Source organism: Orycteropus afer, unplaced genomic scaffold (assembly GCF_000298275.1).
Source record: "Orycteropus afer afer isolate SDZICR_OR568_19922 unplaced genomic scaffold, OryAfe1.0 scaffold00067, whole genome shotgun sequence".
Classification (NCBI taxonomy): Eukaryota; Metazoa; Chordata; class Mammalia; order Tubulidentata; family Orycteropodidae; genus Orycteropus; species Orycteropus afer.
The window spans coordinates 10,296,718-10,312,628 of record NW_006921654.1 but is presented as its reverse complement, the minus strand read 5'-3'; the positions used below and the strand labels follow the sequence as shown (position 1 = coordinate 10,312,628).

Genomic DNA, 15,911 nt, shown 5'->3' with positions numbered 1-15,911 from the left:
GCAGCGGGGAGGAAGAGGAAGAGAAACGCACGTGGATGAAGCCAGAGGCCGGCTGGCCCGAGGGCCGTCTTGGCAGGCAGAGCGCCGCCCTCCAACTTGCTCACTTCCCAGCACAGAAGCAGGCCTTGTCAGGATCACAGCTGTTGGCTGACGCTGGAGTCCATATTACAGTTTATCAAAGAGGAGGGCCTTTCTCCCCCTCTCCCTTTCTGTAGAGCATAAGTGGACTAGTTCACAAGGAAACAAGCCCCGGGCTTGTTTGACCACATTAGCATGGAGGGTGGGAAGAGGCGGAGGAGGGAAACGTACACGAACACCTACTCCCCGCAGAGTTGTTTTAGCGGGGCAGGCCGGGCTGCCGGAGGGTGCCTGGGTGCTGGTGTAGCCTGGTGCACGGGGCCAGCTCTCAGCACTGAAGGAAACAACGATTTCACTCCTTTTCCCAATTTTGCCCGCTCCCTACCCCAGACCAGCACAGGAGGTGGAGAAGTGGCCAAACAAGAAAACAAGAGCTCCCCTTTATCAGCCCGACAGCGCTTGGGGCTGTGCGGAGTGCGGGAACATGCACAGCTTATGTAATCCTCCCAGCTCCACAAGGCAGCCACTATCAGCCTTCGTATGATGGACAAAGCAGAAAGTTCCTGGAAACGGTCACATGGCTAACACCTGGAGGAACCGGGATTCAAACTTAACCCTTTCAAATCTGAATTATTTTCTGCTTTGAATTATTTGTTGAACCGTGTGTTTTCAGTAATGGCAGGCGTTTTTTTTTTTTTGAGGTAATGTAAGTTTTGATACAATTAGTGGGACACATATATCCCGAGGGGTCTTTGGTGCTACTGAAATGAGGCATGTTTCAACAGATTCACACAGTCATACAGGCTCCCACCAGATGGAAGCATGCACTAAAAGTGGGAGACCAGATTCCCATTAAACCCCAAGGGCAGAAAATGTAGGTGGGCACGATATGTCCCTTAGTTCATAAAAGGGTTAAGTCTGATTCCAAAAGCTACTCTCATAAACTGGTTCCCCAGTGCCTGTGGGAGCCCATCCACCCTTCTCTGTGGGCATCCTGGGAGGGAGTGGGGTGTGGACAGGGGTAGTTGTTCAGGAGCCTGAGCAAAGGTACCCAGGACAAGCTCTCCACAGTCCCCTGCCCCCAGCCTCCCTCCCCCTCCGTCATGGCCTCAAGCCCCACAGCCAGAAAGGCCCAGACTGCAGCAAGTCTCAGCAAGCCTGGTTAGGAGGAGAGAGTTTTGGAGCCTGAACTGTCATGTCCACCAGATAACAAGGCATCTGGATGGAGAGAGAGGATGTCCAGAGAGGCGCCTGGCTGGATTCGTGTGTCCGTTGCCCTCCCCCAACTCCCACATTGAGGTGCAGGCCTGGGAAAAGCGTGTGGGGGAGGAAAGGTTCCCAGGGTCTTGAAGGAAATCGTGTGTCTTCCTCAACTGCCAAGAACCCCACCAGATGTCTGTCTTCAAGATCTCCGGGAGCCTTTGTCCTTCTCCAGTCAGCCCTTCTCTAAGCTACCACAGCCGCTCCTGGCTTGGAGCTGAACACACTATTGCAGAAATAAGGCTTGTAACTGGTTCGCCAGAGAGATCTGCTTCCTTTCCATTTCCATGCTCAACTTGGGGGCTTGGGGCTGGGGCTCCGACTTAGCGTCTGCACACCCTGCAGTCCGCAGGTACCCTTAGTACCTCCCTCGTGAAAGCTGTCAGCAGAAAACAAGGAAATGACCTGGAGTAGCAGGAGGGAGGCAGCCGCTCCAAGGGCTCTTCTGAAGCAAATCTCTCTGGAAGGGCTTTAGCGCCTGCAGGACCCAGGCAAGAAAGAGGAGACCACCGCAGGTTTCGGACGCCTCCTCCAGGGCAACACCGTGCTGTGTGTGCTCTAAGAGCCCAGTCTGGGTGGCCGAGACTGTGACGAGGCACTGTCAGAAGCAAGCTGGCACAGTGGCTTGGTAAGCACCAGGTGGCCAGTCCACAGAGCTGGGGCGGCCCAGAGGAAGCTAGGCTGGGAAGCCATGAGTGACAGCATGTGACGACAGGCACGGGGTGCTGCTCTGGGGGTGGCAGGCTGGACAGAGGGAGTAAATAACTAGGAGAGACACCACGTACGAGGCGCTGGTCACAAGGTCCTTCCAGCCCATCCCTGGGTTCTTTGTGTCAGTGCCATGGTTTGGCGGATGCTCTGCTGCTATGGCGGGTGGGGGTGAGGGCAGGCTCGGTCACGTGGGGCTTGAACCCCAGAATAGGGAGTGACACGTGAGCCCTCAGCAGGATGAGGAGGGAGGACACACCGGCCCAGCTCCTGAGCCCCAGCTTGTTTGGGGCTGTGCTCAACCTCCAGGCACCTAGCTCTTTACTCGCCCCCAGAAGGGATGATCCAACAGCAGCCGCGGACTTCATGCACTGCAGGGATCCACAGCCCAGGTCCAACCCTGTCAGCATGTGCACTGCTACTCTCGTTTTCGCTTCTGCAAAGTGGGGACTCCCAGGGAGACGCTGAGCCCATGATGCCTCAAGCCCAAGCATGCCTACCCCACCCACATAGCTGCTCTGGGGCACTTTTCACTACCCTGATGCCTTCTCTCCAAGCCCCAGGAAGGTAGGTGAGGCTGACAGTGGATGGAAAAACAGCCCAGCTCTGCAGCGAGAGGACGCTGGCCACAAAGGCCCTTGCAAAGATTTCTCTTTCCCGTGGCTCCCTGCAATTCTTCCAGGCAAGGAGAACCCACCGCATGCCGACACCTCCTGATTTGGAAAACCGCACACAGCACACCATCACTCCCACAGGTATATTCCACTGTTTTCCTGGCAGGGTCTCCTGTACCACATCTAATCTCCACTTCAACCCCCTGACCAAACACCGTCCAATCCAATGTGAGGAAAAACCATGCAAGGCTTCCTCTGTGGGTCAAGGAGGGTAAGGATCTGTGTCTGGCCTTCTGGAACCGTGGTTCTCAACCAGGGGTGATTTTGCTCCCCGGGGGGCATGTGGAAATGTCTGGAGACATTTTTGGTTGTTAGAACTAGGTGTTGGGGCAGCTACTGGCATGTAATGGGTAGACCCCAGGGATGTGGCTAAATGCCCTCCAATGCACAGGGCAGCCTCCACAACACAGAGGAATCAAGCTCCAAGCGCCAAGAGGGCAGAGGCTGAGAAACCCCGGTAATAGAAGCCCAGGAGGGTCAGAGGATGGTCCCCTGCTCCCCCCCACAGGGTTCTCCTTCCAGTAGGCCAGACTCTCAGTCCCTTCCTCCCTTTGCGTCCTGTCCCGCTGTTTGTCTTTCTGGTCAGGCGGGTCTGTCCCTCTCCACAACTTAATCCTCTGGCCCCTCCCCAGCAGGGTGTCCTCAACCCCCTCCTCAGCCCTTGAGCTGGGGCTCCTGCTCCCCTTCTCTTTGTAGGGGCTCCTGGATCAGGGTGTTTGTACCCCCTGCCTCCGTTTCCCACTCCTCAGCTCCATCATTTGCTCTCAGCCCCTGCCCTGCACCTGAGCTGGCTCCGGCAACAGCTCCTGGCCTCCCCTCCCTCACTGCCTCCTGCAAGCTCCCTCTGGTCCCTCTTCTCAGTCTCCTTTCCCAATGGATTCCTACTGGGGCTGCTCAGGGCTCCGCCGCACCAGGGACCGCACCCAGAGTTCTAGTCTCATCTTCCACGAGGGAAGGACCATCCAGAATGGTGCCTCACAGTGTTCAGTAAGCACTTCCCAGACCTGTACCTCAGGCCGCAGGTCTCTCCTTGGAAAAGCAGATACAGGAAACTCATTCTTCAGCATCTGTCCTCTGATGTCCCCAAAGCAAGTCAAACACCAGCATGTGACCCTCTCTCCTGCTCCTTCCCCAGGGCTCCCGTCTCAGGGAATGGTACCACCAACCCCAGCTGCTCAGGGCACGGACCTGGGGCCACTTCCAACTCCCTCTCCCCTTACTTCCTCATGACACCAGTCACCAGTTAGTAATACCTTCTACTCATTCTTGAATCCTGCAGCCTCTTCCTGTCCTGGTAACAAGTTGCCACCATTTCTCACCTGGACAACGGCCTCCCAACTGGTCTCCCTGTCCATCAACCTTTCCCCCTCCTCCACCTATCTCCCACCAGCCACACAGCGACCTTTGTAACACAGAAATCTGATCACACCATTCCCCTGTTCAAGCCCTTTCACTGGTGCCCCACTGACCTCTTGGTAAGTCCCCAATCCTCAGTGTGGCCCTAAGGCTGGTCCTTCATCCCCTGCTTTCTGTTTTATAGCAACACCAACGCTCCATGCCCTTTTCTGCCCTGAAGCCCTTATACTGGGGGGGCCTACGGAGAATTCCTCAACTCCTTGATCCCGACACGGCCTCACGAACCTCACCTGTTTCCCAGGCACCTTGCGTGGGCTGCTTTAATAACCCCAGCACCCCTAGGGATTCTACTTTTAGGTCAGGGGTGAGGCGCAGACACCTTTATTTCTTTTGAAATTCCAACAAGGAGCTCGGGCTCACTGCTGAGCAATACTGGGGCCACGTGGATCACACCAGAAAACTCCTGTCTGGCTGTGCTGGGGAGCCTGGAGGCTCTGTACACCGACCTACGTTTCACCGGCCTGTGGGTGACACCGGTTGCTTTTCTGGAGCTGAGTAGGAGGCCCTGGCCCAGACACAACCATGGTGCCAGTGATGGACGTCCTAGAAGGCTCAAGGCACCAGGGGCTGGAGCAGTGGGGCTGTACTAAGCCAGGCTGCTCTGGCACTAGAACCAGGCTTCATCAGCACCATGGCTGCTATCAACCCTGGCCAAACCCTGCATGGGGCTGGCTCCGGGCACAACGACCTAGACGACACTGGCAGTGGCATTTAATGAGAATATTTAACCTTGAGGGGAAAGCAGTGTTGCAACAAGTGAATAATAATTTCATCTGCTTGGGAACATGTCAACAGTGAGCTGCCTCAAGTTGTTAGCACCAGCAACCCAGTGTGAAGGGGGAATCGCCTTCTTTTCTCTTAAACAAACTCAAAGACCAGGGAAAGGAGAGAGAAGGGCTGCTGTGATGGGGGAGCGGGTGTGGCTTAGCTGACCTGATGATGAAGGCGCCTCTGGTCTCCAGGAGTTTCTGTTCACTGCTGAACCTCTTGAGAAGGTTGATCATGAACTTATAGAAGTAGGAATTCATGGTCGGGGTGGAGGGAGAACATTCTAAGCCTTTGGTACCTGCAGAGAAAGGGACATTGGGGAAATCAAGCTTGGCAGGGGGAGGGGCTACCAGCCCCCAGAAGCATCAGCCCAAAGCACAGAACAGGAATGTGCCGGTCCATCCAGAGGGCAACAGAGACAACTTCTGTGCGCTGATTTCGTTAGATGCCAGAGGCGAGAGGGCAGCGGAGAGCCTCCTGCCAGCAGTTCTACCCTCTCTGGTTCCCTTCCATCCTTTTCTCAGCCCCCCTGGGGAAGTGGCCGAGAACCAGAAAAGCTGTGAACTCTCTGAGGATTCCTCACCAGGAGCCGGCCCCACACTGTCCTGTCCTCTCCCCGAGAATCTCCTTAACAGCTCTGGTGAACCCGTGTGGGGCAAGCCCGGTTCCAGGGTAGGCCTCAGTCAAGTCTGTGTAGTTTGGGGTGTGTGGTTCTGGGTCCCTGCCCAAAACAGTCCGGTCTGGGAGCTCCTGAGGTACTCTGGAATGGCAAACAGTCTGCTCTCTGGCCCAGAGGGGCTGTTTGTAGAATCAAGTGTCACATTCTTACGGATTGAGTTACCCCAGGCCCAGCTGGGGCTGATCTCCACAGATACAGCTGTCGAGGTGGCCCTGCTGTCCCTCAGCCCCCTCGCAGTCTCCACACTCATGACGTGAGTGCAGTCACACAGGTGGCAGCTGGGCTGGGGCACTACTTGCACACCCTACCCTGGCAGTGGGTGCGGGATGACAATCGCTGCACCCTACCCGAGGAGCGCCTCCGAGAGCCCTGCTTGTGTCCCACTCCACCCCCTTCCAGGCCTCAGGCCATTCAGGCTCTGAAATATTCTAAAGGACAAAATGACAGCAACGAAACCCTCCCCATTTGGGGCCAGAGTCTCCCCTCTGAGGGCCAGGGTGCCTCTGGCAGGCACTGGAGGAGCTGCTGGTTCCGGTCTCCCAGAGCCAGGCTGCAGGCAGGCATCAAGCACGGTGCTAGAAGCTGGGCTTGGGAGGCCATCAGACTCACGGTCAGCTCTGTGCCTTCCTACTCACTAGCTGTGCAACTCTGGGCACATTTCTTAACTTCTCTGAGCCTCCGCTTCCTCATCGGTAGACTAGGGGCAATGGGCTCCTATTAAATATGAGAAGCACTCAGCCAGGGGCCTGCCTCGCTCTGCTAGAGCCCCACGTGGGCAGACGTTCTCACTACACCTCCTCCTCTAGGGAGTCTCGGCATGGATGGCTGGGGACCCGGGGCCAGGGCTCTAGGGAGGTCTGGGTGGGGAAACGACAGACCTTAGGTGGTTTTCCAGCGTCCTGCTGGAAGGCAGGGGGAATACAAGGAGGACAGTGAGCCACGTGGGATTCCCGTCCCCACCAGGAGGGAGGGCTGCCCAGCTGGCCGATCAAAGATGGCAGGTCTGTGCCGCCCCGGACGCAGCTCTGGACTCCTTAGCTACCACCTTCCTACAGGCCACACTAGCCCATACCCAGGGCTCAAGGTCTAGGCCCTGAAGTGGCAGGGAGGAGGGCAACGCCAGCCACTCCCACTGTCACAGCCCAGTGGTTGCTGGGAGAGCTTCCACAGCTTGGACCCATGCCCTGCTCGTAGCCTTTAAAGATACAAACAGTAAGAGGCAGGACACTGTGCCGTGGACTGGGCACCTTCCTGAAACTCAGCTTGTTGGAGGCCAGTGCGGTAGCTCCGAGGGGCTGTTCAGCTCAGCCTGCCATTCCAGGAAACCGTGGTCCTGGGCTCCCAGCTGCCAGACCACTGCTCTTTGAGCAGAGGTGCCTCTCCAGGGGTGGGCCGGGGTCTTAGAGAGTCTGGCTGAGATCCCAGATCAACGGGGAGACAACAAGCCCAGGCAGGACGATCCTCTCCCCACAGGGGGAAGGCACTTGTGGGCAAGCTCGTAAAGGATCTGCAAGTCCCCGTCCTGCTCAGGGTGGGGTGGCCAGGGAAGCCCCAGGGCCAGACAGGGAGCTGCCTCACTGCTCACCCAGCAGGTGAGGGCCAACTGGACCTCTTCTACCCCCCCTTTCCCTCTATGCCCACTAGCTTCTCTTCTGACCTAAGCAGCAACCCAGGCCCAAATGGCCTGGGATGGCGCCTGGGAAAAGCTGTCCTTAGGCAGGGCTGTAGCTTGCGGGAAGGAGGGCGGGGGAGGGAAGGGAAGGAGCTCACTCTGGGAGTGTTATTACAGAACTCCCGCAACAGAGGTAATCTCTCCACACAGCAGCTTGCCTCCGAGGGAGCTCAAAGTGCCAGTGATTGGCCACTTCCTCCCACATCTGAGCGACAGCCCTGTCTAGAACCTCCACACACCTGACCAGTGCTCTTTGAGACTCAGCTCTCTCTCAGCAGCTGACGAGAGCCAACTCTGCTGAGTTGTGCTAAGCTTTCCCAACGTGCCGGGCCCTGGGCTGGAGGCTGTGTGCACACTGTCCAGTCACTACAGAGGGTGGGTGACCTGGTCTGGCTCAGGAGGGGATGGGGGACAAGCTGGCATGTGAACTGGGAGCGGGAGTCCCCAGGAGGAATGCAGGACCGTGGTGAGCGGGGGCTCAGATGCCTGGCAGCTCTGCACAAGGCTAAAGCCTCTTCTGTGGTGGGAAGTTCATGTGACCCGTGGCCTGGCTGAGGGGCAGACAGATGCTGTGGGAGCCGTCTGTACACAGAATCAGGCCGGTGCGGTGGGGGGGTGGGGGGCAGCTCTGCAGATGCCGCTAAGTGAAACCTGATGGACGACAAGAGGCTGTGGAACGCCTCATAAACAATGTTCCCTGGGAAGTTTTGGGTTGAGTTTTGTGGCTATGACGTGAAGGAACCTCACATGTCAGGATAAAAATAGCTCTGCCTCAGTGCACAACAGCTCAATAAAACCAGATGTGAAAACATCAGCCCCCGGCTCAGCCCAGTTCCACTACCCGCCTCCGCCTCCCTGCTGAGGGCCAGAGGCTGGCTGGAGCAGACCCGGGGGCAGTCCTGGGTGAGGGGCAGCTTCCGTGAGGCATCGCAGGACAGAGTCAGATGCTTTGTCTCGCATGGGGGTGCTCCATGGAGGGGCTGCGTGATCAGGTGGCAGCTATGGGACCAAGGGGACGGGGCTGGGAGGGCAGCTTTCCTTCCAGAATCAAATGGCCAGGAAGATGAGGTTAAACAGAGGCTAGAGGGGTGTGGAGTCTGCTGAACCAGAGAGGATGCAATGTGTTCCCTGCAGTGTAGACAAAAGGGTGGTTACCACGTGGCAGTGAAGGCACCTCGGGGACCTGATCCAAGAAGCAGCCACGTTCTTATCTGCGGGCTGCTTCAGCTGAGGCTGGTGAGGACAGGCACCCTCTGCCCACCCAGCACCGTCTCCAGATCCAGGAGGATTTGCAGCTGCATGGTTTGGAGTGAGAAGCAGCTAATGGACCCCCGCAGGACCACCTTCCTGCTGAGACGCAGCGGAGGGGCTGCACGGTGTCTGTCACCGGGAAAGAGCTGCAGCTGCAGGAGTGAGGGCTGGGGGCTAGGCAGCCCCAGGATGACAGTAAGGAGGAAGGGGGGATGCACCTTAGGTCATGGGCACAGATGGGAGACTCTATCTGGTGACAAAGGGAAGCCTGGGGCCAGGGCACAAGAGGACACCTCCCTGGGAGTGGTGCTGGGGGAACCTCAGACGTGTGGCGCTTGAGCCCTGGGATCCTCCTTCCATTTTAATTAACTCTGAAAAATGGGTGTTGACCCTAAGTGTCTGACACTGGGGGTCCAGTGATGAACAAAACTTGGTTCCTCAAGTCTGAGGTGGGACTTTCTCACACATGGGGTCTGAGCATCTGGGGTGGGGCCTGAACTCCTGCATTTTTGAGAGCTCCTGGGTGATGCCACCACCTGCTGCCACTGCTGGCACTCTCAATAGAGTGAGGGTCTAAGAGATGACAGACAGGAGGGAACCCGGCATGCACGCCACCACCCGTGCCCAGTGTGACGGGCGGCAGGAGCCGAGAGGAGGGGCCGCTGAGCTGGCCTCAAGCATGTACACAAAGGTACAGGGCAGACTGAAGGCCAAGGCAGCACTGCGTGTACTGAGCACTGGCGTCAGCACTAACCATGCAGGTGCACAGAATCCCAACCACCTTTCAACCTCCTTTACAGAGTGGCGCACAGAGGTCAAGGCGGGTGGGAGGCAGGGCTGGGCTGCGAGCCTGGTCCCTTGAACTCCAGCGCCCTCTCTATGTGGCTCCCTGGGTGTGGGAAGGAGGGCCTTCAAAGCTCAAAGAGCAGCAGGCAAGGCTTCTCGGGGGTTGGAAACGGTTTGGTGCGGCTGGACGCCGTAGAAGGGCAAGAGACAAAGTGGATGCCAGAATGGGGGTCCCCTGAAATCACTGTGAAGACTGGAGCACAGCCTCAAGCACTGCCAGGCTGGAGCCACAGCTGCCCCTCAAGGACGGTTCCCACGCTCCAGGTCCTGGGGATGTGGTGAAGGGATCAGTCTCTCAGGCCACGCCTGGGCCACCACTGCTGTCTCTGTTGCACTGTCCCATCCAGAACGGGAGTAATGACAGTGCTCACCTCAGAGAGACATTGTGAGGAGTCAAGAAGCTGTTCTGGGATGACAATCCAAGTGCTTACAACAGTGCCCGGGCCAGTAATAGCCCGATTCATGGTGGCAGCCATGATCACTGTCACTGCTGTCATTGGGTAAAATGCCTCCGGGAGGGTTTTCTGGATTTCTTCTGGAACCTGTTTCTGTCTGGGGGCAGGAAGAGGTCCTGTCATTTGGCCACGTTGACCTGGGCTATACAGGAACAACACAGAATCAGAACTTTTCATTTTTGTCCATGTTCCCAAAGCTCTAGGTATCAACTCCTCCTGGGACCAGAAAGACCTTTATGGGACGCTGACAAGAGCAGGTGATGGAGGTAGTGTATCTCTTCCACAGAGAAAGGGACATGGCCTACAAATTCCCATGGCTGTGCCCCAGAGAGTGCAAAAAAGGGGGTGTCCAAACAGGAAGTGGGTCTGGCCCTGCCGCGTCTGTCCGTGTGCTTGGCCAGAAGGAAACGATGATGGAATGACCCCCTTGCATGTCTGTGGTGCAATGTGAGCAGAGGAGAGAGAAGAGGAAGGAGTGTGCTTCCTGACCCGGACGGCCACCTCAGACAGCTGCAGTGCCAGCAGAGGAGACAGAGCAGGGACAGCCCTGCGTGGTCCTCTGGTACTGTTTGATCTTGACCTTTTAAGATCAAAGACATGTTGGTAAAATCTGATGACAGATGTGGACATCCACATGTCCACACGTGGCTCTCCCTGGGCCATGGGTGCAAACACACAGCCCTTTAAGTTCACTGTGGGCCTCAAGTGAAGAACCTGTGCTCCACAGTGCTGACTGTCCCTGGAGGAAGGGTGGTTGAGGATGGCCACCTCCTTGATATTCTTCCTAGGATGAACTCCTTCCCCAGTGGCAGACCTTATTTTTCTATGAATTCAGGACGAATCCCTGGCTGATGTTACTAGCCTTGGTGAGTTGTAGCAAGAGGTGCCACTGCCGTACCCTTGTCAGTGGCTGCCCACCTCGGTGGGGCCAGGGGCCGGCGCTCAGAGCCCTCTGGCATGCCAGTCCCTCTCAGTCCTTGTTTCCAAGTGGCCTGGGGCCCCAGGGCCTCTGGCAGCAGGAAAGGTCACTGGCAGGGATGAGCTGGTGTGATGCTGCAAGGGCCTCCAAGGACCCCAGGCCTTCCCACCAAGGGCACACACACACCCACCTCTCCAGCAGGGCTGGACCCCAACCTGAGCGCTCTTGGCCTCAGCTACATCAGCCCTAGCCACCCCTAGGGTCCTGGTGGGACCAGTTTTCCTGCACATCCCTCCACCACTTGGTACCTACTTCACAGTCATCAATGTCTCTGTGCCTGAAAGGAAGGAACAGATCACAGATCCTGGGAGGATCAAGGTGCCCTTTCCCTAACCCAGGGCTGGGCTGCCTCAAAGAGGCTTCGCATCTACCATTTGAGAAGAGATGACGCTGCAAGGGCTGCTTCTTGGGAAGGGAGGGTCGAGGGCCTACACTCAAGGGCTTCTTTCCCCCTGCCTCCTCCCTGCACTCTGCCTTCTCTTGGTTGCTGTCACCCAGCAGCTCTCCCTCCCGTTCAGGCTCACCCTCCTCTATCTTGGCCCTCACACCCAATCTCTGGCATTACGTCATCCACCCTGGAGACTTCAGATTGATCGCAATGGCCGACTTGAGGACACAGGGTGGAGGATGGACCCCTAGGCTGTGGGGCCAAAGGTGAGCACACACCCCAGCAGGGGTCAGGCTGGGGGACCTGCTGCTTGACCGTGATCACTGACTGCCTAGAGGAAACAGGGCTCTCTGGCCAGGAAACAACTGCATCCCGGGAACAAGAGAAGAGGAAGCTGGGTGTTGCCTGGGCCCCTGACTACCTTCCTAGCTGCAGTCAGTGACAGCTAGAGCTTGGGACCGGCTACAGGCGACACACTTGTGGTGGAGGTGGTCTGAGGACTGCAAATTCCTTGTGAAATCCTAGTGCAGGGGGTTGGGTCTTTTGAGTGTCAATGGTGAGACCTGTCTTCAATGCATAGGCCTCCTGAGACTTGACCTGGTGCCCCGCAGAACGCAACATGGCCTGCAGGGCTGCGGCGACTCCCTGAACTTCCCAGGCATGGGGCCAAACTGGCCTAGAGGTTCACAGGGCCAGGCACCAGACACCCTCAGGGCTCAGCGTGGTGGGGCTAAAAGGGCCCCTAAACCTAGATGACATTTGGCTTCTGCATCAAAGCATGAGCTGTCTAGGGACCCTGAGTCTGGATGTCAAGAGCTACTTTATGGATAAAGACACACCCTGGCAGACACTTACAGACACCCTGGTGCTTTCCTACCAACTTGTCCCCAGGGTTCTCCAGCACTGCATCGCTGGAGGGAGAGGGAGTGGGAGTGGGCATGGGCCCAGGAGGGAAGGCGCTGCAGTCCACAGGCCGGAAGACGACTTGGCTGGCTTTGGGGAAAGGAAGCTGAGGGATGAGCACTAGGAATGCAGGGCCACCTCCACATCCAAGGGCTGCCCAGACACATCCTGCTTGAATTGTCTTGTCCTTGCCTGGGATGCCTGCCATGATGTGAGCTGTTTTTAGCTGCCTGGTCAGAAAGGAAATGGCTGTCGACCCTTCATCTACCTGTGAGACTCGAGACTCTAAAGCGCCCAACACCTGCCTGGGGAGATGCCGCTCCGGGTCGGGGGATGGTGAGCTGAAGCAGATGAGTTTACACTCAGCCAATGACTCTGAAGTATCAAAGGACGCTTTGTCCATATGTGCGGAAAGATGAGGAAGAAGGGATGAGAGGGTCTCTCATGGGGTGCTGCTGAAGTGTGGGCCACAAGGAAGGAGGAGGAGCAGCTCAGCCACAGAACGGTGGGTCACTGGCAGGAAACTCAGTGTTGCCTCATGTCCTGGTCCAGCTCCAAGTTCAAGGGCAGCCCAAAGGACTGCCTTAGTCCAGGATGGGAACCCAAGACCCAGAACTAGCATTTTCAGTGTGCCCAGGCCAGTACCACCAGGGTCACTTACCAGGAGTGTGCAGCAGGCTGGCTCTGCCAGGGGTGGGCACCTGGAGCTCCGAGTGGCTGACCCTCAGGTCAGGGCCATCGAGTGAGCCTGGCTCATCTGTCTGGCCTGCGGGGGAGGAGGCAATTTCTGCCAACACCTCTAGATCCTTCAGGATAACCTGAAAGGAGAGAAGCCGAGGATGAGGGAAGGGACCTACCCAGACAGGTAAGCAGAGGTAACAGTGAACCACTTACAAGGGTAGGGAGGGGGCTACCCAGAGGACAGCGGCCGGAGGAGCTGTGGTGTCTGGAGAGAGCCGAGACACCAAGACTGTGCTACGGAAGTGCACAGGAACGCTGAACAAAGATTCAGATTTAAGAGAACATAAACAGGCAGTGGGCAGGACAGGTGAGGAAGGAAGCCGGTACCTGGCACCTGGCAAAACACCTCTCTATGACTGTCCTCTCTGGCTTCCACGGCTAGGGGTCTGGTACCTGAGCAGGGAGCTAAGAGGTCCCTGGGACTCAGGTACCAGTGGGCCCAATGTGGGGCCTGTACTGACTCCACAGGAGACAGAGGGCTTGGGGATGGCCAAGCTGTCTCTCCACAGCTCTCTGCACCCGCAAGCCCCACTTCACCCACTTGTCCTGCCTGCTCCTTCAAGTCACGGCTACTCCACTCAGGCCCGTCTATGCAGATGGAGAGAGGTTCACGTCATCAGGGGCAGCTGACCCTTGCTGTCAAATGTGGCAAGTGAGCCCAGGAGGCCAGGCTGGCACTGGGTAACAGCCCTGACACCACGCCACACACCATGAACATCTGAAGCGGCTGCCAGGTGCCTGCTTCCCTGTCAGTGGTCTGGCCAGCGGGAGGTCTGTCCCACCTTCTGAGAGGTTCCACGGCCAGGGTGCTGAGGTGGGAAGGCCAGAGAAGGAAGCCGCTCTTGCTGCTGGCCAGAAATCACGCCCTCACTTGTCATCAGTCACACCTTATAGTGAGGACCATGAGGCCTGAACACCTACCTGCCTAAGATTATGGCAAGTGCACTTCAAGGCCTGCTCTGATCCCTAAAGCTCAGCCTGCTAACCAGGCTTTGGGGTCAGACAGTCCTGACTTCAAATCCTGACCCCTGAGCAGTTAACTTCATCCACAAGTCCTGCCCCATCAATTCACACACACACATCAACATTTCCTGCACACCGCCTTGGGCCAAGAGCTAGGCTAGCTGTGCCTCTGAGGACCCCACCCCCTGGGACAGACACCAATGGCTGTGGGCATGCTCGGCACAAGTTTGCCAAAGGGATGAGGGGCAGAAAGAGGTGTATGACCTCGCACCAGCCACTTCCGGACACCTGGACCGATGTGGCACATTCCAAGAACTAGGCCTTTGGAACAACTTGAAGGAAGGCGTATGGCCAGAGATCAGGGGCCAGTGGTGGGCAGGGGCTAATCTTCACACTCAGCCCTGTGAGTTGGCTTTGCAGCTTCAGTTTCCTTGTTTGTGGAAATGGTGACTGGATCCAGCAAGAGAGCTGTGACAATGACAGGAGCCCCTGTGCGTGCACAGCTCAAGGAGCAGGCACACGAGGAAAGCTGGTTCCCCGCTCCACAGTGGGGTTTGGGAGAAACAACCAATTGCTCGGTGGCGGCCCTGGCTGTGTGCACCCTGGCTCGGGGACCAGGCAGGGGCTGTGGGTGCAGAACCTACCTTCCTTTCTTAGGCCAGAGCTGGCCTCACCCCACCTCTGCCCTACCTCCTCCTGCCGGGCTGGAGAGGCTTGGCCAGAAAAGCTGCGTATTTTACAATCTGAGTCTCTTATTTTAGAAAGTTTAACACCAAATGGCAAATGAATGCAAATTACACTTCAATTGCACAATTAAAGCCGGAAATGTCTACAGCTTCCTTCAGTAATTTCAGCCCCTCCTCTTGTGCTTACATACCAAAAGATTTGTCTCTGGTCCCCAGGGGCTGGCAAAAAGCCCACAGCTCTGCCTTGGGCAACATCATATGTGCCTGTGTGTACACGCAACAGTTCCTCCTGTCCCTTCCAGCAGGGAGCTGGGACAGGATCGCCACCTCCTTCAGTCATACACCTCCTAGAACGGAGGGCTAGGAATGGCTTGAGGTAGGGGCCGGGAACTTCAGGGGAGCCAATCGGGACGGCGAGGTGGCTCTGACATCCAATCCAGGTTGCTGCTCCCTTGGACCCCAGCCCCGGCCTCTCCCCCAGCTCCTGGCTCACAGCTCACCAGCAAACCTGACTGGGCCCAGGGGCTGAATGAACTTAGAGGCTCTGGAGCCACAACTGTGCTGCGGAGCGAGGCTGGCCTCAGTGCCTGCCCGCAAAGGACAGTGGCAGGTGAGAGGCAATGCCAGCAGGGGCTGGACAGGGCTGTGCATTTCTGTCCCCAGGACAGGGTTTAGGTGCCACACCCACCCAGAGACCCTGCAGCTCTTGGGGTGCGAGCTGGGAGCAGGGACAAGGCATCCTCAGTGGCCTAGGTTACAGGCACCCACTCAAGGCTCCAGTGCCCCGCCACCCCTCCGCTGCCTTCAGCCTCTGGAAAATCCAAGCCCACTTCTGTCCTCTGTGCAGGCCACTGGCTCGTGCCCACAGCTGGTCTGCAGCCCTGGCTCTGAGAAGGGAAGGGCTCAAAGGAAGCAGGAGGAAGCCACCCCAATTAGTATGCACCGCACCGCCTTTTGCAAAATGAATATAAAACACTTGTGCTTTCTTTTTGTGTGAGAGAAAGAAGCAGGGAAGGAGAGAGAGGGAGGGAGGGAGGGAGGGAGGGAGGTTAGGAGAAAGCAATATTCTGCAGGAGCAGGAGTGCCTGCCGTTTCCATGGCAACGGGCTAGGGGGTAGGGAAGGCCATCAGCTGGCCCCTGGTTCTGGAGTGAGCTGGCCACCAGTGGGGGGAAAGGGTCCGGGGGCACTGAGTGTGGAAAACATCTGATAACGCAACTCTGAGGGCAAGGCCTCAGGGGCCACAGGAAGGGCTTCGTGCCCTCCAGGCCTTGGCACCTCAGACCAGGAAGCCAGATTCCTGAGAAGCCCTGCTTCTGGAAGTGACTGCATAGCAGCATTTCACGAGCCCAGGGCCCATTCCTTTGGGAAGGATCAGTATCTGCAGGGGCCACACAGACTGTGTGAGGCTGGGTGCACCCCTCCCTGGTTTTAGTGGCCTGACA

The 15,911-nt window shown here is 57.3% G+C and overlaps 1 protein-coding gene across 1 annotated transcript in view; it reads right to left on the bottom strand.

Annotated features, from left to right (window-relative positions):
- Window positions 1-15,911, bottom strand: part of VAC14 (VAC14 component of PIKFYVE complex) — a 110,993-nt gene that overhangs the window by 35,524 nt on the left and 59,558 nt on the right. Inside the window, exons 13-14 of the mRNA XM_007940342.1 lie at window positions 12,739-12,895; window positions 5,070-5,202 (exon numbers count right to left, since the gene is read on the bottom strand). Of these exons, the coding sequence (XP_007938533.1) occupies window positions 5,070-5,202; window positions 12,739-12,895 (290 nt within the window). The remainder of the gene's footprint in view (window positions 1-5,069; window positions 5,203-12,738; window positions 12,896-15,911) is intronic.